Below are 25,744 nucleotides of genomic sequence, written 5' to 3'. Positions count from 1 at the left end.
ATCCTAGTTCTTGTTTACTATGAAATTGAAAATACTATTCTAGTTCTGAAGAAAATCTTATTTCTATGCTCCCATCAGGGTTTCAATAGTCACTACCCACACCACAAGAACACTAATAAAATGGCTAAGCTGTATTATAAATATATTTCTGGATAAAAATAATCATAAGAAGAAGAACGAAGTAAGGAACACTTTTTTTTTAATAATTTCTAATTATTTAATACAGAGTGTCTCAGGAATACATGGCAAGTTTCTACAATGAATATTAGATATGTACTGTACATACTAGGTGAAAAATCCGAAATAGTTGTTTTTAGAAGTACCAAGATTTATGCGCACCATATTTTTGATAGAATATTGACTATCAAATCATTTCAGCTTCCTTTATAAATTAGACACGACAGTTATCTCTATAAACAGGTATATAAATCTTTTCTATACGCTTTAAACATTTGAAGTCCAATGACTAAAGAAAATGTTTGATCTTTAAAGATGACTGGGCGTGATAAGAAGGCCCTTGAACCCCTTGAAATTCAAAGACTTCTGGATGACAACAATTTTATTTAGAACGACATTCCATCAGGTCCTTAAAGCAACATCGACAGTGACATGTTGAAGACGTGAATGATATATATTACGTTCCTGAACTACAATCTAAAGCTGAATTCCCAGTTCTTATGTTTAGTGACAGTAATTCTGAGAGTGAAGCTGGATTACCGAAACAAATTAGAAAAGTATTTACAGACTTAGACAGTAGTAGTACAATGCATCCCCAAATACTATAGCATCATCATTATATAGTAGTGTTACAAATGATTTGATAGTCAATAACATCGGAAACTGAAGCTGCCACCTCACTAATTTCACTTCCGTACAAGAAAAAATAAACTTATGTTGCCACGAGTATTCAATTAGAAAGTTCAAAACATTAGATAAAACATGCATCATCCGAACTACAGCATTAGCAGGAAATAAGTGTGTACTGTATGGAAGTGCAGCACCTGTCAAGTGCCTTTGTGTTTGCGCGGCGCAAAAAAATTCTTCCAACGAAAATGAAATGAAACCTTCAGTTTGCGGCACACGATTATGTCATGTAGGTTAAAGTGTAACGTTATTTCTTCCATTACAATCCCTGATTCAAAATATATTTTGAATATTTATATACTACGTAAGATTACGATAAAATCACACTTCGAGTATACACTTCAAAATATATATTTCGTACTATATATCGAATTTGTCACATTGAAAAAATGAACAATTATATTCCTACAAGATGGTTCTTCGTTCTTTCTTTTTGTAGTTACCTTAACAACAAGATAAACAAGTTGTCATAGCAACGAAAACACGAAATATATCGATATAATACAAAATATTTTAAATCATTTCTTTATATATTTTCTTCTTCTTCTTCTTAACAGCTTGTGCCTTTTAAATAGCACTTTTGCCCGTAAATAGAAACAATACTTGGAAGTACATACAAAATATACATTATCATTGTAAAAGAAGATGGTGATTATAAGAATGAATAAAATAATGGAATGAAAAAAGGGGAAGCAAACATGATAGATTCGAGAAAACCCACATATACGGTGGTCTCTCCACTCTACACGAGCTGGAATGAAATCTAGTACCCCACTCACCAGAAGTGAACGCTCTATCACTAAGCCTCCGCAGTTCAACTGTTTCCAACAGATCCTCTACAATCTGTACATTGTGGCACGGTGGTAACACAGGCTCCCAACCTCCGATTAACAAATAAAAGCTTGAAGCGTTAATTGAGTGTTTTTTTTATACTGCACTATGCCATTGTAACGTGGAATAAATAAAAGTTGTGAGTTAAAAAACTAAGTTTCTATGCTGGAAAGAGTTAATGAGATGCATATTTAATAATAAAGCTTTCAGTCACATAAACACGTAAACATCTCGTGCGTATGTGAGTACAACACTAATATATATATATATATATATATATTTGTGTGTGTGTGTGGGGGGCAATCATACGATGCAAATATTACTTATATATTACTAACATGTTTCCACACACTTACCGTTTTCCGTAATGCACATTCGAACAGCTTGCAGTACTTCATCTGACACAAACTGTTGGGGTGGACAACTCATGCCTACTTCCACATCTTTACTATCAACATCAAATAAGATTGCATCGAATTTTTGACCTATAAAAGAGAAACAAATATTAATATTACACTCCTGCAAATAACACTGTCCCGAAAAAGAAATAAGTCATGCGAACAAACTCATAGATTTACGAAAGAAACCACTCTGATATTTTGCTTTTATGACTAATACATGAGACAGACTTCTGACTGTTCACAAATAATAATTCTGATATTTTGCTCACCTGTCTAACAAACGTTTTGAATTTAGTAAATCCTTGAGAAGTGGCCCATAAATTAAATCACTGGTTACTTAAAACTAAATCAAGCACGTTATATTGATAATAACTGATGTTTTTTATAAATCTTTAATGTCTGGTAGTGATGACTTGTGTGTGTCAAGTACACCTACGACGTTTGACTGTTTCTGTTTAGAAATGGCGACAGATTGCCGTATTTTCTGCGATTAGCATAATGGATTATACAAATCAGTTCTCACATATCGTAAAGTGGACGACGACTATTATTATTATTATTATTATTATTATTATTATTATTATTATTATTATTATTATTATTATTATTATTATTATTATTATTATTATTATTACTTATATTATTATTACTACTACTTATATTATTATTATTGCAGCCTGGTACAACTAAACAAGTTACAAAAAAAAGTTAACGTCTTAGAAATGTGCACCTAGGCTAAGGAAGACGTGATCATGATACTGAACACGGTGGAAAGGAGAACATGGGAGGAAACGGGAGAACAAACACAAATACACGGTGTTTATCCATCATAAATACATAACCTCACTGCTGATATCCCCACTAAACTCCTAGTAATGAATCACTTAATCAAAGCAACTTGAGATCGAACTAGGGACTCCACACACCAGAGCTTAGCGCTCTACCTCTGAGCCACCGCGGCCCCATTTTTCTTTTCCATGTTTAAGCAAAATTTACAGTATTTTCTTCTCAGTTCAACTCTAAATTACACGTTACATTCTGAATCTTTGTATCTTATTAAATTCATTTACTGATTGATTTGTATTTGTCTTTCTTCAGAAGCGAGGCTATATAGGACAAATCTGCAGTTTAAAGTGGTATCTGAGCCATTATAGTGTCCTTGATGCTCTCCCAACCGGGATTGAATCAGGGATTTCGTGCATCAAAGGCACGAGCGCTAGCCACTACAAATGTATGCGTAGCGAGGATGATGTATCTTATTAGGGAAAAGAACTTTAGAGTGGATGATAGAAAAGAAAAGTTACTACATGCAATTTTAAAACATTAAGAAATTCTACTTCATAGCTGGAAGTAATTAACTCTAAAATTATAACAGAACCATAATTACTAGTAAATTAATACAATCACATACCTTAGCGTATTTGTGTTTTATTTAATCGTCGATCACTTCGATGTCATATTGACATCCTTTTTCAGAAGCGCAACTTGAATTGCTCCTTGAGTTGCTGATACCTTACATTTTTGATCTTGTGTCTTCCACTTCCAACTGCAATACCATTTCTTAACACTTCACAAATATAAACGGAGTCTTCAAACACTAGCGAACTAAACTAAAAAGCATTTAAATTAATGTTAAAAAAAGCATTATATAATTTTCAAATACCACATCATCATCTTGAAAAAAACTGTTTAAATTTGTGGAGTGTTAAGAAATAGTATTCCAGATGGAAGAGGAAGACATAAGATCAAGTGTAAGGTATCAGCAACCCAACGAGTAATTTAATGTGCACGTCTGGAAAAAGAATGTCAGTATGACATTGAAATGCTCGACGATTAAATAAACCACAAATACGCCAAGGTATACAATTTTATTCATTCTTTATCAATTACATAAAAGCGTATTGTATACAAAAGCATTTCGATTTCGAACAGAAACAAACACATTTTTTAAAAAAGCGATTTTGTGCTAAACGTCTTTTGTGTAAGTGGGAATCATAATTTTTAAAAGTTTTTAGGGAAAATGAGTTTACTGTGATAAGAATTGAATAAGTTTTAAAGCCACCTTTAGAAGTAAAATTGAAAGTATATAGGTAAAGATCAACATGATTAAGTCATGAAACAAGTTCATATACTTACCTTCCTTTGAAGAATCGTGAATAAACTGGATTCCGTCCCCAATATGTATTTCCATTTGAGCATCCTCAGTTAACTCAAAGTAATTCTTGGCAACATTGACAATTGCAGGGTCGATTTCAACACCAACAACTTTCATCTGCAAAACATGTAATATTATCTACAAGATTGTGATCAGTTTCAGTAACTCCAAACATCAAATGATTCCACAACTAATAGTGGATACTCTCTAACACATATATGTATAAATGAGGATTATACACAGACAAAGAATGTCAATTTCACGTTGAAACAACTGTTCAGCCATTAGTACTTTTCTTAGTAGTTAAATGAAGACAAATAGAAATACAATCTTTAACTTTTAAATGCACTTTTTAATCCCTGTCCATATTATAGTTTTGATAGTCAAGACACGTTAAATTGCAGACATTTTAATACATCTTTAATACATTTAATAATTTTACCTTTTTTGTCCTGTCATGATAATGGAGCATAGCTGTATCAGAAATATATTTGTTAGTTTTATTTGTGCTTCTTGGAAAGTTGTAAGATAAGGTTCTTATTCTATCCTATTTTTTATTATGACCATATATCAGTTATACTGTAGCCTAGCCACCTATGTTAAACTCAGCAGTATGCCTTGAAACGAAGAACTGTCATACAATCAAGTTAAAACGATTATTTCCTATCTCACAGGCCTCTGTTAGGTATTCAGTACACTTCTCTTCTCTTGCACAATTCAACAGGCAAAGCAAGTACCAACTTCTATAGCTTCCTGGAGCAATTTAGCTAGCGTGTTTAACTTCCTGTGTGTTAAGACAATATATTCTACGAACTTAAATGCCTCTAGTAGTAAATTTATTATTATTATTATCAGGGTGGATTGATTTAAATCAGTCTGATTTAAATCACGATTTTAATCAAGATTTAAATCACTTGATTTTTTAAATAAAAATCGTTGATTTAAATTAAATTCTGAAATAAATTAATTTAAAGTGAAAATAAGTAAAATCCCGTTTCTGTTCTGTTATTTCGATTATGGAAGATAATAATCATAATACAATAAGACTCAAATGTATGTACAGCACAGTATGAAAACGAGTATCTTGTAGAGGATGATTAGGGAAAATCCTGTTTTGAACGTGTAACGGGAAAATCCTGCTTTCTTCTCTTCGTAACATAGGGTTTTTTAATCGTTAATTATTCCAACGGAGAAATCACCATCGACATTTAAGACAAAAATTTTTTTATGTCCACGTCTGTTTGTTTGTTTCCAGATAATAGGGGCGTATTTAGAGGGGCCCGATCCCCTTTCTAATAATAATAATAATAATAATAATAAAACTTTAGGCAAAATTTATGTACTAAATACATAGCATAGAAGTTCCTCGGGATCGTAATAGGGCAAATTTTGGATGCGTTAAAATATCCAATAATACTTTTGATAAAGTGGATTCTTTCAAATATCTAGGATCAATATCAACAGACGAAAACGATATTTACGAAGAAATTAAATGTCGACTAAAAGCAGGGAATTCGTGTTTTTATTCAGTTCAAAATCTCTTGTCACGAATTCTGTCCAGGAATTTGAAGATTAAAATATATATGCCTGTTGTTCTCAGGGTGTCTAGCAAGCAAGCATAATCAAATTCCCTGACTTTCCCTGACAAAATTATAATTTTCCCTGACTCTGTCATTCTTTTTTCTTAGTAACTCATGAAAAGTAACTTATATTTAAATCATGAAAATGAAATCTTTCAGTTTTACGTCCCACGGTTATGCCGGTTAGGCTAAAGGAGACGGTGATGGGTGAGTGATGAATGAAATGAAAAAAGTAGGAGGAAATGGGAGAACCCCGAGAAAACCCACGACCACGGTGTTTGTACACCACAAAGTCACACGGCGCGAGCTGGAATTGAACCAGGGTACACAAGCACGGGAAGTGAACGCTCTACCAGTGAGCCACCGCGCCCCCAACGTATATTTAAAGTGAACTGTAAGTTTTCACCATTATTTATGTGCTTATACAATATTCTACAAACGTACAAACGAACCCATTCATTTACCTGTAATTTATGACTATTTTAGTTGCATCCCTTCACCCGTCACAGCCTGGAAAAGATTTTTCCCTGACACACAATGAAATTCCCTGACCCTGCAAATTCCCTGACTTTCCCTGACTGGTAGACACCCTGCTTCTATATGGTTGCGAAACATGGTCGCTTACTATGAGGGAAGAACGTAGACTGAAAGTATTTGAGAACAAGATCCTGAGACGAATATTCAGACCCAAGAGGAGCGGGAATGGGGGAAACTTCATAACGAGGAACTACATAATTTATACGGTTTACCAAACATTGACCTAATGGTCATCAAGTCTCAGGTGGGCAGGTCATGTAGCCAGGATGGAAGAAAATAAGAACACTTTCACATTCTTAACTGGAAGACCAATCGGAAAAGACCATTAGGAAGATCTAGGCGCAGATGGGATGACAATATTAAGATAAATCTCGCAGAAATAGGAATACAAAATAGAAACTGGATCCAGTTGGCTAAGGATAGAAGTCAGTGGAGAGTTTCCGTGAATGCGGCATTGAACCTCCGGGTTCCATAGGCCATAGAGTTAATTAGTTAATTTTGGGCGAAATTTATGTACTTTACATGTACTTCGTGCCGCTGGCTAGTTTTGATTTTTTAAAAATATACTCCTGCCAAATATCAGGAACATTCGTGAAAAGAGAAGTGTCATGTTGATAAACGTTGCTGTACGTTTTCTCCTTAATGCTTAAGAAATATTGTTTCGGATTGAAATAGCTTAACGATTGAGGATTAATTCGAAATTAAACCAAAATACTTTCACTTAAATGGCATAATTGTCATTTAATATTAATTCCTAATGTTTTTTCTCCAGTTCGCGACTTGTATTATACGGGGAGAAAGATTTGATTTAAATCAAAAAAATCAACAAAAATGATTTTTATTTAAAAAATCATGATTTTTTTCCACCCTGATTATTATTATTATTATTATTATTACAGAATATAACTAACTTTATAATAATCTGTACTATTAGTTGTAATGATACTAGATATTACTCAAAAGAATCGATAATAAGCTTGAGTAATAGTGCAGAATCAATACGTTTGGTAACGTTGTGAACTTAAAAACTAAATTCACCTAATTTCAAGGCCCAGGAATACTGACACCATAATTCCAAGTAAATTTCATCACGATTTTTTTTTTCCCGAAAGATTCTGTAATGATGATTTAAACATATGATAAATATTCTACATGTTTACAAGAAATCACTACATTTAGCTTGTCCACAATTATGTTCCCTGGTATTAGAGTCCAAAATAAAAGACTGCTGACGGTCAGATGATACAACTGCGTTGTGTTTGGTCAAGCTCATCGTCTTTCAGTGCTCTGATTTCGCTTTCCACACCGGATGATTCACGTACAGCCCCAACTGCATCAAGGTGATGGTTTAATACCAAAAATTCTGCGCCCCAACCTAAATAGATCGCAACCGCAGGCATTCATGTTAACGGTCAGGTTAGAAGGGAACTCTAGAGTATAGTAAATACATATTTAAAAAAAAAAAAAAAAAAAAAAAAATCAGAGGCGACAATTTTGCATGAACCTCACTCAACCTTCCACCCGCAGATCTCAATGGACTTTGATCTCAGTAGACTCAAAACTCCCTGATCTTTAAGGATATCGACTTGACAACTTCACTTGCTGTATCTCAATGAACCTTCACTCATATTATAAAGTTGAAATCGGTTAAGCAGGAGTTCCAATTTCGTGAGTTTGGACTCCTTTGACCAAGTAGAATCTTGTTTAAGTCAACGTCAAATATTTAGTATCTAACCTTGGGAAAGCAGCGATGAATATACATACATAGGCCTCCTCCACCCACTCCAATAACTGCTGTTTTTAAGTCGTCTCTTGATTCAGACAGAAGACCTAACCCAGCAACCATGTACGTATGGTGTTCGCACGCAAGATACGTCCAGTCCACTACTTTCTTGGGTTTACCTTTTCTTGATTTCACTGTAAGAACAAATTAAGTGCAATCAATTATATTTCCGATATTTACATCACTCCGTATATTGATTACAAAACTTACATGGTTTTTCAACATGATCATCGGGGTTAAGAAAGATGACTGTGAAAGATGGAAACGATTTTTATTAACTTTTATCACTATACTTATCACACTTCCTATAGTGTATTTACTGATATTCCATATATTTTTAAGTATTTCTAGCTATCTTTAGATATTCAAATGTCTGTCACAGGCAGAGTGGAGTACGACCTTCATAATGCTTTAATACTTTCAATTCAATAATGAATTACGTTATAGGAGGAAAATCAACACAATTCTCTGTGCATACTTCCCCCTCTAAAAAATCAGAAGATAAGAGAGACTGAAAATATGAAACATCCAAATTAGAAGATTCTGTTCATGAACGTTAACGAAACTAACTTAAGTAAAAATTCTATTCTTTATGTAAGGCCCCATCCAAATATACAATGTAGATCACAATATTCTCGTTCAATTGAGGTACAAGCATTCAGTCATCATATCGAGAAAGTACGATCTAATCACGTGGCTTGGCGTGAAAAACGGGACCAAAGATTTTTGTTACTAGTTTACCTACAAATTCATTGATTTTTTATCACTTTCCCGCTCTTAACAAGAAAGAAAAAAACTATCTTGTACAAGAGTTGCTGGGTTTTCGGAATGAATATTGGACCGACTTACTTGTATTTACGTCCCTTGTCGGCAGCGAGGGTATATAGGACACGACCTGCAGTCTAAAGCAGGATCTGAACTACTGTAGTGTGGTCGATCCTCTCCCATCGAGAATCAAATCCACGACCTCGGCATTACAGGTACGAGTTCTAGTCACTAGACTAGGGAAGAGGGCTGATCTATGATTTTATGCTGTAGAGTTTGAAGTGAAGTAGCTTCCTTAAAACACCTCACACTGCTGTTTATGGAATGTTCAGTTTCCTTTAAGAGCAGAAAAGGTTTTCGCACTCCGTACTAGAGCTTCTTGCATGTGTTCCACACTTCCCTATGGGACCTTTCGTCTTGCACAAACACACTTATATGCGGAACTGAGTATTTTATTATCGTATAGAATTCTCTGAAGATATCTCCTACTAATACTCTGTACAGATGTGTCGCTAAGCTACTTGGACAGACCTGATTTTATCGAATTCCAGGACATAAAATGCATTTCACTATCCGCCACTTCGCCAAAACTGACTACTGACGGATGTTAAGGTAACTGATCTTATGAACATTATCTACAACAAAAATTGAACAGTTTATCAAAAGATCGCAGAATAAATTAGTTTACTGAACAATATAAAACCAAATAATAATAATAATAATAATAATAATAATAATAATAATAATAATAATAAATAATGAAATGAAATTAAATTTTTAAGTTTTACGTCCCACGATTATGCCGGTTAGGCTAAAGGAGACGTGATAATGAGAGTGGGAGGAAACGGGAGAACCCCGAGAAAACTCACGAGCACGATGTTTGTCCACTACAAAGTCCACACGGTGCAAGCTGGGATCGAACCAGGGACCCCAAGCACCGGAGGTGAACGCTCTACCACTGAGCCACCGCCTCCACAATAATAATAATAATAATAATAATAATAATAATAATAAGCTCCTTCGTGGCTAAGCAGTTAGCGTACGCGCCTTTGGCGTGGGAGACCCGGGTTCGATTCCCGGCGGGAGCTCATGTGGTTCGGATTCCGTTAATCAGTAGGTCCCGTCTCATATAGCCTCACTGTTGAAAGGGATGTTAGACTCAAAATCAACTCTAATAATAATAATAATAATAATAATAATAATAATAATAATAATAATAATAATTATTATTATTATTATTATTATTATTATTATTATTATTATTATTATTATTATTATTATTTTAACCACAACAATCACTCTAGAATGCTTTGTAACTCTAAAATTCGGCCATTCATATCTATCGAACTACTGGCAATAGACACACTTCACCATTTGTTCGTTTTTAGTAGCTTTATACTTCAATGTACAAAATAAAAAGACCTTAATTTTCCCAAAATCGAGTGTTCTCGGAAAAGCACAATAATAAACACGTTCATCTTTTAGTGCACGTGTGCAAGTTTGACTACAGGTAGGATTCTATTTCCACTAGCCTTACGGGTGTAACAACAACAACAACAACAACAACAACAAAAAAAAGTAATTAAACTTCTGAAATAAAACATATCTTTTTATTAAACATTTTTAAAACATATATGAACCGACTTTTAAAAAAAAACTAGATGGCAGGCAATAAAAGTGCTAAAAAGCAGAAATAATATTAAAAACGCTTAGATACAGAAAACAATTTATTACTACTATCTAAAAAAATTGAGTCGTGCCAAGCCGAACAAATTAATCCTAATATAAAATTATTTCAATAGTAATTTTATGAGGAATTATTACGTTTAGATTGGCACGACTTCAAAAAAAATTTTTATAGATAACAGTAATTTCAACTACAGACCTTCTAGTGATTCTTGGAGCTCGGTTCATATTTTTTTAAAAGTTTTTTCTACCTTTACTGCATTTTTAAAGTCAATTATTTTCTTTTGTTTTATTCTTTTAATTTTTCCACTTTCTCGCTACCCGGTAGTTTAATTTAAAACCTAAAGGCAGCCTTACGAACTCCCTATAAAATGGGTCCCCCTTACGAAACATGGGTGAACAAATGTGTCATAATTAAATATAAAAATTACTGACATATTTTTTTACACATAAAAACTTTCCTTGGGAACAGCTCATTACATTAGTGAAAACTGCATCAAAATATCAGATACTCTTTGAGCCTTTTGCACACGTAATGGTGTTAGCGTCTTGAATCGCAGAATATATGAGTCGCAGCAGGTCTGTCTAATGCCATTTAGCAGTTGACAGTTGAAGTTAGTCAGATGTAAGGTATTACGCCGTGAAGATGAATGAACTTTCCGTAAAACAGTGCTACATTTTCTATTTTAATTTCGACAAAGGTGCAAATGCTATACAAGCCCGTTAAGAAATTTGTACTGTTTATAGGCACGATACGTTATCAGAAAGCAACAGCTAAAATATGATTCAGATACCTTCGTTGTGGAAATTTCTATATTCAAGATATTCCTCGCAATGGCCGACCATTTCACAGAAAAAGTAGATAGATATTCTGGCAAAAGTCAAGCAAGATCAGCGTGTTAAGCAGTGACGAAATCGCCAATGACCTAACCGTTCATCACCAAACAATTTAAACCATTTGGAGAAAGCTTGCTACAAAATGTTTCTTAACCTCGTTATATGCAACTCACTTTACTTTGTTGATTATCTGGTTCCTGGATATTTTGTGATAAAAAATTTCATCAAGCTTGCAGGAATTCTTTGTTTTTTTAATTAATTAATTAATAATTTTTTCAGATATTTTATGTGTAAGAACTTTCCCTGGGTACAACTTACTTGATTAGTGGAAACAGCATCGCAATATGACCAACGGTTCTCGATATAATCGCAAATATACCTAAATACAAACATACAAACATACACACATACACATCAAACAGTTTTTAAGGTTGAAAAGTAAGATGTCTCCTGGACTCCCCACTGGCTTAGTAGCTAGAACGTACACTTTTAGTGCACGGAGTCTCGGATTCGATTTCCAGCGGTTTGTATTCCTATAGCCCGGTGCCGAAGAGACGCTAAATTTCACCGAACAAATAAAGTAGATGTCTTCACTTTTTCATGATTTCGCGATATATTATCTCTGATCGTTTGATTGAGAACTGACATTCCACGCTAAAGTAGTGAGTTCAAATTCTGTTCAAATCATGTAGTTAAACAGATGTGTATTTCAGAGTGTACTACTGTTTCCATCTATATGTTCATTTACTTTGATATTTCTTCAAACTGAAGGAATTAATTATGGAACTTTATTAATTATGGAATTTTTATCTAATTTATTTCAAAACTATGCAAAATCAATTTGATTAAAACCTGACCTCATTAGAAAACTTAAACACAGTAGTAAATATTCTGGGAATTCTTTTTCATTTCTTTAATTGGGCTGTACAATTGGCGTTTACTTTCTTTTAATTTTTGATGGAAGTTTATGAATTACGTTCTTTCAGAAGAAAATCAAAGGTTATGAAATCGGCGAAACTCGAGTATTCAAATACGACAGAAGAATAATGCCATGTGCAATCCAGAAATACAAATTACTATTATTATTATTCAAATATGAATGCAAGTACGCATAAAACAACCTTGGCGAACTAACGATCAAACATTAATGTATGCATTTAACGCACTAATGTAAATAAAAGAGCTAATATTGATACCTGTGATGTGGTGCGTCGTGGAGTTTCTTTTGCTGCGATACTTCACAAACTTCACTATTTGCTTTTATCAGCAAACCTTTTCTCTGAATAACTTTTTCAATCAGTCTTAATAATGTTTTTTCTCTTGCGTACGGGAAAATAGATAGCTGCAGCACTTAATAAATAAATAAATAAATAAATAAATAATAATAAGAAGAAGAAGTAACGGTTCAAGAAATAATAGTAATAAAAAACTTGCTGACAAAGCAAACAATGAGGTTTCTGAAACATTGCACCAAAACAAAACTCCACAACGCATCACACAGGTAACAAAATTTACACTTTTATACAACTAGCGATGAAATATTACACAGATACCATCTGAGACATTTTGTTAAGATTTACACTCATCTATAATGTGCTCTTTAAGGTTAACTAACACTCACCTACAATGGACGAATTTCTTTTTAAAGGTATGGATTACTAGACTTAAATTATCTTGTCTGAAGAAGAGAAGAAAGAACAACAAAGATAGATTTCAGGTTAGCTGCAAATCACCCACAAATACTGAAAAGCATTTTTCGGATTATAAAAAAAATATTTTATGGAAAACAATGCAAATGCCGGGTTTGCTAGGCCATTTGTCAATGTTGACAGTTTTTGCATTGAAATTAGAATAAACTAAATTATCAGGTTTTCTAAAACGTATCGAGTCTTTGGAGGTCAAAACGGAGAATACATTTATTGTGATTTGAAAATAACATCATGAAACCACACATGCATCATTTTGTTCGATGACCTTCAATCATTTTCCCGGAAATAACATAATCCAATTCCTATAGATTTTCTGTTGTTTCTGGTATTTTTTTTTAAAGTAGTTTTCATAGGCATTTTTTGAAACTAACTTAATACAATTCAAGGAGTTCTGTAGAAACAGAAACAAATTATAATCTGATGGTGCCAGGTCCACGCTATACGGTGAATGCATTAAAACCTTCCAGTCAAGTTCTCGCAACTTCTGACAGGTCGTTGAAGATGTACGCGGTCTGGCACTGTCAGCACAGTACAGATTCATCGACAGTACAGATTCGAGTCTATCGTTCTGTCCGGTGGCAGCAGCTCGTGATGCACGATGTCCTTCTAATCCCACCAACCTCACACCATAATCCTCCTGGGTGCCAGTGTGGGCTTTGGCACAGACTGTGGAGCTTCTTCTCGCTTCGAACACGACCTTTTTCGCACATTCTTGTAGGTGCATCACTTTTCATCACTCGTGATCAACTGCTTCAGAAATGGCTCGAATTCGTTGCGTTTCACTAGAGATTTGCAGATAGAAATTCCATGGAGTAGATGTTCTTGAGTCAAATTATGTGACACTCAAATGTCGAATGTCTTTTTTTAACTAGCTTTCTTCAAACGTGTCAACACTATTTGTGATGGATGTTTAGATCATTGACGATGTCATGAATGTTTACATGCCGGTCTTCTGTCAGCTTCTGCCAGAATATCATTTTTGTTGTGATTAGTCGCCCACAGCGAGGAGCATCTTCGACATCGAAATTCTTAGAATAAAAGCGACTGAACCATCTTTTGGCTTTTGCTTTTGATTATATATTTTGGCCATAATTTCTTCATGGGCTTGCGTGGATTTTGCGGGTATATCAAAATAAAATTGTAAAATGCAGTGTAGTTTTTTTCATTCATCTTTCCGAAGCAATGCTTTACGTTTGATTATAAGAATTCCAACACTTTTTGTATCTACTACCTCTAACTGACAACTGTCAAATGGCTTAGGTTGACCTCCTGCGACTCATATACCCTGAGATTTGGAACACTAACGACATCTTATGTGTAAAAGAGTCAATACTTTTTAGACTACCTGATCAAAGAACATATAGAGATGGGAAAGTTCAAGATTTTGCAGTTTCAGGTTCACCAAAACATCTAGGTATAATCAAACACAAGTAGAGGTGAAAGTTACTTTAAAAAACGTTCGTAAGAACTTCGAACATTACAAGTAAGAACTTCGACGAAGGAAACCTCGACTTTAAGAACTGGGATTTAGTTATAAACAGCTTAATTCTAAAACGTAATCCTCTGTGACTTAATATTGTATAGCTAACACAAATTTTCAGATTTGTGCATAGGCGGATTTTTGTAAGTTGATGCAAGGTTAAAGAAAAAGGAAGCAACTGAAGTGAAATAATGTGAAATATTTAAAACTGTATGAAACGTGTCCTAAGTAAAACATGGTAGATCGCATTTCATTGGTATTTTTAAGTTGTGAGTTAGTGTGTATAGTGGTCACTAAAATTTTAATAACTTATTGCTGATTTTAGAATTTTGTACGGAGAAAGGAAGTTGAATCATATGCAAAAATATTTGTGAGGCCAATGCTCTTCATTACTGTCTAGCCGTCGAAAGTAACAGGATTGGTGACCGAAATTATATTAGGAATATAACAATCCTTTTAGGGAAAAATGAAATGAAATCTTTGAGTTTTACGTCCCATGATTATGCCGGTTAGGCTAAAGGAGACGGTGATGATGAGTAATGAATGAAATGGTGGAATGAAGAAAGTGGGAGGAAACGGGAGAACCCCGAGAAAACCCACGCACACGGTGTTTGTCCACCACAAAGTTCACTTGGCGGGGGCTGGGATCGAACCCGGGACCCCAAGCGCCAGAGGTGAACGCTCTACCACTGAGCCACCGTGGCCCCAATCCTTTTAGGATTCCCAGAGTGCATTATAGGTAAGAATTAGTTAACAATGAACTGATTCTTCAACTTGAAATAACCCACTCATTTCAAGTGCCCTGGATGCGTTTGGGCCTGCTGGCATAATTTCAATAGCGTCCATTGCTATCATCTTCAGGCAAATTTCAAAATAATAAATGCGTTAACAATAATGTGCCAAATGCTACCTTTATCACATTTTAATGACTCCTTAACAGTTAAAACTAACTTACTGAATAATATATGAATTATAATAAAACAAACTTTTCTGTAAATGTACTTACTCATTTTCATCCTAGCTTCAGACTGTATAATATTTTGATTCTGCAAGAATATTAGCCTTCTATATAACTGGCCACCATCTCCTTCTATCTCTTCCACGACAAACTCTCCAGAGAAGTCACTCTGGCCACGAAAACAGAGCTCCCGCTTACCTACATCTTCTCCAGCAGACAAAAATGGGACCTACATATAAAAGGAAAATACCAATGCAATATAGCATAAGCACGTAACGAATTGTACAATAAATACGCAAAAGTTAAAGTTCAATTAATGAAAACTACTAATTGCTTAATTACTTATTGAGCGTATGGAACACATTTTCAATATAGATAATACAATGGCTCACCTGTACTTTTCTTTCAGTGAATGCTTTTTTAGCCTGTATTTCAACTGAACTCATCAATCATGATGTAAGAGCCTGCATATAAAAATAACTTAAGCCCTCTGCCCTGAAGATTACTGACCACCAGTTCAGCTAAAATATAGGCTGAAAAAACAAACATTGAAGGAATATTACAGGTGAGTCATTGTTATTACTTATACTAACTGTTTATTACATGAGTTTTTTGAGATTATATTTCGGTTAACTTGTTGCAACCATCACCTGTTCATATTCAGATGTTCTCTGGATCCAAAATGTAGACCTCATTTCCTGAGAAAGTGCTTGTCTCAAGCTGTGTGATCTAAATACAGTTGAGATTATTTGTTGGACACTGAAGAATATACTACTGTTAGCTACAATCAAATATTCGGTATTTCAAAAAAAAAAATATTTAATCACAGTTTACTCAATAGAGAACATCGTTTTCATTAATAAAGGTTACTCACGTGAGTGAACATTGAATCTTTCTAATCACTAACAACATATCTTACGTGAACGTATTATTCTCAATCTGTGCTGGTATTATCTTCCTCATTCATTCCCCTATATATTTGTACCTAACTTCCAATCGCACGTTATATCTTCGTAATCGATTTCTTCCTATTCCAGGTAAACTTGATTAACACAATCTATCTATCTGTAATTCTAATCACATTTTTTCACTAATTTTTATATGTACAGGCTATTACAATTATCAACTCGTAAGACAGTTCCCAAATTAGTGAATACTTTTTACCCAACAACCTTACTCCTAATATCCAACTATTACGTTACTAAAACTTTAAAAAGTACATATATTAATATACACGCGAAGTAAATAATAAACCATGAACTTACTCACTGAATATGTGTCGCACATAGACGAGATGTCACTGGAACCGATGTAGCTATAACCACGTTCACTGAATTTTCAAAGTGTGTTTAATACAAGCGTTAGTCATACGTCTTCAATATATATCCACAACCTTAACAGCAGGCGAGTGTATGCGCCATGATCGACAGAAAGTGCAAGGTCAAGCTATTCCAAGAGGTAGTGTGTCAAGCGAACTATTTAACACGGAGCGCGCTGCTCCGTCAGTACTTTTAGTTAGTTTTTAGTGGCAGTGACGATGAAAATGAAATGAAATCTTTAAGTTTAACGTCCCACGGTTATGCCGGTTAGGCTAAAGGAGACGGTGATAATGAGAGTAAAATGGTGGAATGAAGAAAGTGGGAGGAAACGGGTGAACCCCGAGAAAACCCATGAGCACAGTGTTTGTCCACCACAAAATCCACACGGCGCGAGCTGGGATCGAACCAGGGACCCCAGCACCCGAGGTGAACGCTTTATCACTGAGCCACCGCGCCCCCTAGCAGTGACGATGAGTGCTCACCAATGTTTAATATGTGCAAACAAACACCGCCACCACCACCAGACGAGGGCTACACTTTGAGTGTTAATCTGCTTTCAATGTACTGTTGTATATATAGGTATGTTGTGAACTAGAATATTGCAACACTTATGACTCAGCCTTTTAATTTATGCTAGGTATTTTTATTTTCTTTTTTTATATTAAAATAACTAACAACGGCTTATGAAACCCGAAAGTTCAATGCTGCATTCAAACAAGCTGTCCACTGACTTCTGTGCAGCCAACTGGATTCAGTGTCCACTTTGTATTCCTACTTCTGTGGATTTCTTCCATTCTGACTACAAGAACTGCCCACCTGAGTCTTCTGAATGATCCTAACAATGTTAAGTAAACTGTATTAATTACGCAGTTTCTCGTTATGAAGTTTCCGCCATTTCCCATTGTCGTCCCTCCTGATTTCGAATATTCGCCTCAGGATCTTATTTTCAAATACTTTCAGTCTGTGTTCTTCTCTCACAGTAAGCCATCATGTTTTGCAACTATACAACATAACAGGTACTATTATCATTTTATAAATGTTAAGCTTCAAATTCTTCGACAGAATTCGAGAAGATAAAATATTCTGAACTGAGTAATAACACCGAATTCCTGCATTCAGTCGGCATTTAATTCCTTTGTGGGTATGGTTTTGTCTATTAATATGGATTCTAAATACTTAAAAGAGTCTACTTTGTCGAAAATATTACTTGATATTTTAATATATCTATAATTTGCAATTACTATGATCACGGCATGTATTTAGTTCCCTCTGGATTTACTTCTATAACCATGTCCTCGCAGGTCTTCAACAAAACCTATGCTTCTTTGTATTGTAATGTACTTAGCCATGTAGCACTTGCCAGCCACCACAACAGACTACACTTTACTTTGTGTCACATGTCAACGAAGAAAAAAGACGTCATCTACACTAACGCCAGTGCCGAAAGAGACCCGAAGATTAGCCTTAAAAGGAGAATCAGCGAGCACTCGGCGTCAGTCCGCTCTGGGATTGACCGTACCGACCTCTCCCACTCTGGTCGTATGATTAATAAACCTGGAAATGAAATAAAATCTTTCGGTTTAACGTCTCACGTGATGACGTTCAACCTAAGGGAGACGGATGATTAAGGTAAATGAATAATAACAGAAGAATGGTGGAATAAGAATGTTAGAGGAAACGGGAGTACCCAGAGAAAACCCAAAGACACTGTATTGTCCACCACAAATTTACTTGGGCTGGGATTGAACCAGGGACCACAAGCACCAGAGGTAAGCACTCTACCACTGAGCCACAGTGCCCTCCTGATTAATAGACATGAATGATTATAAAAGAATTGATGGAATTAGAATATAGTACTATCCACCAGAAGCTCCCATGGTCTGAGATTGAACCAAAGACTCCCCGCATCAGATATGAGCTCTCTGCCACTGAGCCCCAGTGCCACTTTATTTTAGTCTGATAAAGTAAAACCTATACATCTTTCCTTGATATAACCTTCCTCCTTATGCACACACCTCAAGAAAGTTGATAATTGAGACCTGTTTCTAACGTAAAATGTTTCATGCTGGTCTAACATAATCGAAACGAACTATGATTTTTCAATTTCTTTTAAAAAAAAAATGTTTCAATCACATCACTAATTACATGGACTACATAAATTTCTGCACCGCTCGATACTTCTTGAAAGCAAAAGATAAGACCAATGAAACAGTTTTGATAAAAGCTCACTTCCACAAAACCAGTGGATCCCATTTGCGTATGGGATCAATCTTACTAATATAATGTTTGAGAAAATTTTATGGGATGTAGACCAGAAAGAGATGTCTCGGTAATTATTACAATCAGTTTTTGGCATCAGTCTAGAGAATTGGTACGACTAATTCTTTCCCTCTCGTGGCAATTCGCCCTTGTTCCAAATAAAAAAAAAATATTAAAAAATCAGTTTATGTATCCAGTTTCAGTATATTTCCCTTCAAACTAATATTAATTCAGCAGAAATATGTTTACATTCAGAGATTTGCGTTTCTTTATAGTTATTCTGTTTCTGTTTGCTTAAGCTCTAGAATATGAAGCTCTGTATCCATTTTACTTTCTTCACCAAAATCATTTCCATTAAAATTATCTTTAAAAAATTAGGGTCGTATTAAATTCGATATTTTACTATATTCAGGCCAATATAGTATCTGATTGTCTCTAATGAATATGAACAGAAGCATCACACAGATACAACATCTCTCTATAGAAAAACAACACCAAATTACCTCTCAGTGGCATCACACAGATACAACATCTCTGTAGAGAAAAACAACACAAAATTACCTCAATGCCATCACACAGATACATCTCTCTATAGAAAAACAACACCAAATTACCTCATTCAATGGCATCACATAGATACATCTCTCTATAGAAAAACAACACAAAATTATCTCACTCAATGGTATCACACACAACACCTCTCTATAGAAAAACAATACCAAATTACGTCACTCAATGAATTTTTACATATAAAAGGAACGTTTTATGCTTATTAATGGAGCTCTTCAACATTATTACGTAAAATACAAACTACCTAATTCACTCAACTATACAAATAACACGGGTGTGCTGTTGCTGAGTGGTAGAGCGTTTACTTCTGCTGAATGGAGTTTCTGGTTAGATTCCAGCTCGCACCAAGTGGGCTTTGTAGTAGGCCAACACTGTGTGCGTGGATTTTCTCGGGATTCTCCTATTTCCTCCCACTTCCTTCATTCCAACATTTTACCCACTCTCATTATCATCGTCTCCTTTGGCCTACACAGCATAATCGGAACGAAAAACTGAAAAGGTTTTATTTTATTTTATTTTTATTTATTTATTTTTTCATTGCTACAAGCCACACTTCAACTATATCTACAAAGAAAATTTAAGAATGAAAACATGTGTAACTGATTCAAAAATCAATCCTGAGTTTCTGGCTCCGTGCCAGTGCGCTAATCACTATGCTACCCAGTCCAGTCCCTCAATAACTACACACGTTTCACTCTTTCCGCTGTATAGGTTATGCCTAGAACTTCAACACTGATCGAAGTAAGCTTATTTGAAGCTTTCTATATAATGACCAAAAAAAAAAAAAAATCCAAAGTTGAACATGGAAAAAAGATATTTTGATAAATATTGGAATACTGTGTTAACAAAATTCAGAACAATGATTATACACAAAGAAGAAATAAATACGTTTATAAAGTTTAGAATTTTTCATTACTACAAAAAATTTAAAATAATAAAAAAGTAAGTATTTCTTCACAGACAGTTGGAAAGTCTATTCAGAGGAAATATCTTGTGTTATAGGAATAAGTAATGAACAGGAGAATTTTCATATGATATGAATTTAGATTTGCTGACGCCATTTTTACTAATTAACCTCTGATATTTTAGTGTTCACTGTATTTTATTATTAGTTCTAGTGTACTATAAAAGTAACCAAGAAATTTCTGTCACTTTTTGTGGAGGTCTGTGTTCTATTAGCCCTCACACCGTGAGTTGAATGAGAATGGAGATAAGGTGAAGGTCAGTTGTTGGTGTGGGTATATCCAACATACTACCTGGTTGTGACAGTTCAGTTACATCATAAGGGCAGAGTGAACATGGGACCTCCACAGAGCGTCATAACAGCCTTTATGCTGTACGAGTTCAAACTGGGGTCAAACGTCATTGCAACGGGGCGGAAGATATGCCAGGCCTTTGGTGAGGGTGTCGTGACTTCGCGGACAATACAGAAACACTCGAAGACACAGCACGTGTCAGAAAACCAACACACGTACAAAATGAAGATCTTCAGGCAACAACTGAAGTGAACAGTGGCCAGACATATGAGGAACTAGGACTACAACTCAGTGTGAGTGGAGAAACCATTCGGCAGCATCTCCATCAACTACACTACAAGTTGGGTCGTTAAGTCTACATGATTTGACTCTGGGCCAGAAGACAAAGCGAGCAGACACATGTGTTTCTTAGCTGTCTCGTCTGAGGAAGGAGCAATTTCTGAACAGGGTGTGCACATGTGATGAGAAGTGGGTCCTGTACGAAGCTCCACGGTGCCGTCATCATTGGTTAGCATCCCATGAACCGGTTCCAAAGCACCTGAAACCAGCACTGTACCAGAAGGTCCTCCTGTGTGTTTTGTCGACTGCTCGCGGCATCATGCATTGGGAACTGCTACCAGCTGGTCAGAGCATCAATGTAACTGTGTACTGTCACCAGTTGAGCCGTGTTCAAGAAAAACTCAGAACTCTGGAACCAGCACTTCTGAATCGGAAAGGGGTCCCTCCTGTTACTGGACAGAACTAAACCCCATATGGTTAGGATGACCAGGGACACCATTCAACACCTTGTATGAGAAACACTATTGCATCCGCCATACTCTCTTTCGATTATCACCTGTTCCATTTCTTGGACAATCACCTTAGAGGAATCTATGGCCTTCCAAAACGTTGGCAGATGGTCGTCGATGCTGATGGGGACTATTTTTGATCTTCCAGGTATGTCTTAGGTGACATATCGATATTCGAAGATGGTGGGTGAAAACGCGACAGAACTTTCTTGGTTACATTTATATTATGAACATTAATTACCAACAGCATTTTCATTATACTTTCCAAGCTATAACCGCTAGCAGAATTTAAGGAGATTGGTTTACCAAAACTACTTTATACAGTTACTAGTACACTGTGTACATTTATCCAAGGGGAAAAAATAATTTGTTCGTGCAATCGGAAAACAAAATCTCAGGAGCTAGTTGATGAATCACATCAATTTAGTCAGGATGTAAGGGGTGAAAAGTTAGAAATCGGGTTTGTTGATGGAGGTGATATTCAAACCGGAAGTGGCAGATATCAACAATATCCGGTTGTAAAATTGATCATTGTATAGCAAAACCAGTATTAGATGGCGAGAAGCTGTTTTCTGCAATCGATCAAGCGTTGTCCCAAGAATACATTTCATCTCCACCCGCAACTCTCTACTGAAACCGGAAGTGACAGAAATCCTCTAGAACTTCCGGTTTCAATATTGATCTGCACAGAGCAAAAACGACACGAGACAGCGAGAAACGGTTCTTCTTTAAATCAATTTAGCGTTCCAAAAATAGGTACCATATTCTCTCTCTGTCCTTTATTCAAACCAGAAGTGGTAGAAATGAACCACTTCCGGTTTTAACGTTGATCGCTATAGCGTAAAAACGATAAACTGATAGCAAGAAGCGGTTTTCTGTAGTCAATTAAGGGTCCCAAGAATATATTCCTCATATCTCTCAACTAAAACCGGAAGTGGTATAATTCTATTACTACTTTCGGTTTCAATGTTAATTGGGAAAATATCGCGCTTAACACGCCAATTTTCTTCACGTCGTCTGCACATGACACTGTTACTTGTTCTTATAAACCATAAAAGGTATTTTTCACATGGAGTACTTCACTAAATAGGATTGTCAAATTCTACAAACTCTTGTGTATTCTAACGTGATGTTTAAGCACTTTTCTTCAGTAGGAAGTAATTACACAACTTCAAAAACCCTTAAAGAATTGGAGCGTTAATTACAACTGCTCCCTCAAAGCATTCTCTGTAAGTACTAATTTTATATTATAATGTGTTCCATTTCTCAATTTCAAGTTACTATTATAATACTTACATTGTTTATCTTACCTGTTCATTTGAGCCTAAATTAGGTGGAGCTAGCTGCATAATACTGCTAGAAAGTTCGTCACGTACTGCATCAAGACTATCGTATTGCTGATCCCTATGCAATGTTACCACTACCAGACGCCCAACATTTGCTGTCTTCAAGAGCTGCAACCTTCCTTCACTAGTTGCGAATAGCCATTCCGTTTCCCTGAGAGAATATTTGAAGTACACATAAAAAAAATACACAAACTTTTTCGTTCATATTTTCTGCACGAAAGTTCAAATTGAAACGTAAATGCTTTTTCATTAGCTTTATCTATATTTAACTTCAGCTGCAGTCAGGTTCGTAACCAACAATTAACTCTATTTAGCCCATTTTTCATCAAATACCTAAAAATGCAAAAACCAAGTACATTTTTTAAACAACTGAATCTCCATATAATATATTTCTAAATAACTAGATCTGTAGTAAATAACTTACTATTTACTATGGTTTTTACTACAAATGAACGCAGCTGATTTCCACTGGTTGATCTGTTAGCCCTGGAACTATGTCGCCGCTTTTATCGTTTCTGAAGGAAATCGTTCAAACAAATGCTAAGCGTCCAAAATCAAAGTTCTTACAATTATTAGAGGGTTGTCACTCAAACTAAATAAACGAATTCACAGTTTTCATCATTCAGAATTTTTCAATTTCACAGTCGGGAAGTTTATAAAAGTAAGCTTTATTGACCTCAAAACTACAATAAAAACCGCCCATTGTAGCTTTTGATATATATATATATATTTTTTTTTGGTATTAAAAATTTGAAACATTTTTAGATTTTCACGGTTTGATAACGAAATTCACGGTTTATTCCTGTTCTTTCATGGTATATGAAATCTATGGCTTAATCATAGTTGGGTGGGCACTCTGTATTAGGTACCAAGAACCTTATCTATTAGTGCAGCGACTGTTAAATACACACGTAAAATTGAAAAATAAAAATATATAAATATACCTTTGTCTTATTTTAAGACAGCTATGCGTGATAAAACAAAGTTTACACTGACATTTTAGCACTGATTTCCCTGAATTTCCATGACTAAGTAAGTAAATTTTCCTTGACTCGAGAACACTATCATTTATGGTCAGGTTTAGAAAAAACAAATTTTTTAATCGACTCCACCATCTCTATACCCGTGCAACTATATTTTAATTTTATGTACAGTGTAAGCTTATATTCTTATTGTAAATAAGTATTATGAGTCAAACTTCCTCATACAATACCACACACTAGTATTATACATTCACGACATATGTAATACTTTAGCATTCTGAATACACTCATAAACAAATCAATACGTATCATAATTTGATATAGCTCTCTGATTACCGACAACCAAGAAAGCCAACTTTTTTCTTCAGTAGTACTTGAATTATTGATTTAACACTCAGACTGACCCTTCCAGGCATGGGCAATGCAGTATGTGTCATAAGTTGTATAATCAATATGTATTACTCTTGTAACCAAAAAAATATATATTTTCCTTATAAACCAATTTTTTCCCCCAACGCCGCTTGTGTTTATGATACCGGCTAAATGAAGCTACCATAAGAAACTGGTGATCGGTGTGCACACACTGTGGACACCTCTACCTGAGCAGCAACATCTATATGTGCCCTCATGGTGGGCTACCCGGCGCCCTGGTATAGTACAAAGGCAGCCGACGATGTCGGCAACATGACAGTCTACGTATTATTTTTTTTTATTATTTGAAAGCTTAGTTTTAACATTTTTTACCTTCAAGCTTCTTTATTTCTCAAGATATTTTTTTTTTCAGTCTTTTTCTTATCTTCTTATTTTTGAATGTCTTAATTCTATACGGTGTTCTTCATAATCTTCTGTGGACAGCTATGTACATCAAAATTGTAAGGATCTAACTTTAAAAAACATACGCTAGGTACGTAAATATTTATTTTCTTATTTAGAAGAAATAGAGTTGATAAATATATAACAGCATGACATACCTACCTCCCTTGAGGAACGATAAAAGCGGCGAATTTCTTTTTGACTCCACCCGGGTGATCCACCACGTGAAGTGAGTATCTTGGTCTGTTTTCCCCTGGACGACACAATTCAAGGGTTACCTTGCTGCCAGCTAACGACCCTCTTGCTACTTGAGAGCATACGAGAGCGGCTTTTTGAATCGATTTTACTGTTGCTATTAATTCTTCTGCATTGTTTAACCTTTGGACATCTTTCTCGTTTATGCACAATTCTATAACCTTTAAATAAAAATACAGATCATATATATAGCTGTAGAGTCTAGCAAGTAATCAGTAACTTATATAAAGCAGTATAAAAGTACAGTATAAGGTATTGTAGGCAACATTCACACTTTTACAATTATACCTATCATTGCTGTAATAACACTTGGATTCGTGAAAACAGAAAGGAGAAAGTCATATTCAAAACAGGATTTCATTTAATTTAAAAGTATCTTCCGAATGAAGAGATTGTTTAACTAGACAGTCTGCAAATTAAAAAACAAGTAATTTAATTTAAGATAAAAAACACTGTATTCGAATTTACTAATCCATTTAGAAGTTAGAACAAAATTTAAGCTAGAGGAAATCTATTTTGGGGCGTAATATTGTACACATAAATTGAACCATGCAGATAAATTGAACTTA

The 25,744-nt window shown here is 35.0% G+C and overlaps 1 protein-coding gene across 3 annotated transcripts in view; it reads right to left on the bottom strand.

Annotated features, from left to right (window-relative positions):
• Nucleotides 1-25,744, bottom strand: part of LOC145672826 (eEF1A lysine and N-terminal methyltransferase homolog) — a 98,292-nt gene that overhangs the window by 23,699 nt on the left and 48,849 nt on the right. For all 3 annotated transcript variants that reach the window (XM_081741984.1, XM_081741977.1, XM_081741992.1), the window contains 6 exons: nucleotides 25,083-25,336; nucleotides 23,089-23,275; nucleotides 15,635-15,815; nucleotides 8,104-8,285; nucleotides 4,233-4,368; nucleotides 2,052-2,180 (listed from right to left, as the gene is read on the bottom strand). In XM_081741984.1, coding sequence (XP_081598110.1) covers nucleotides 2,052-2,180; nucleotides 4,233-4,368; nucleotides 8,104-8,285; nucleotides 15,635-15,815; nucleotides 23,089-23,275; nucleotides 25,083-25,336 — 1,069 coding nt within the window. The remainder of the gene's footprint in view (nucleotides 1-2,051; nucleotides 2,181-4,232; nucleotides 4,369-8,103; nucleotides 8,286-15,634; nucleotides 15,816-23,088; nucleotides 23,276-25,082; nucleotides 25,337-25,744) is intronic.

The sequence above is a fragment of the Thermobia domestica genome, chromosome 2 (assembly GCF_964235325.1).
Source record: "Thermobia domestica chromosome 2, izTheDome1.hap1.1, whole genome shotgun sequence".
Classification (NCBI taxonomy): Eukaryota; Metazoa; Arthropoda; class Insecta; order Zygentoma; family Lepismatidae; genus Thermobia; species Thermobia domestica.
This window is presented reverse-complemented; position numbering and strand designations above follow the sequence as displayed.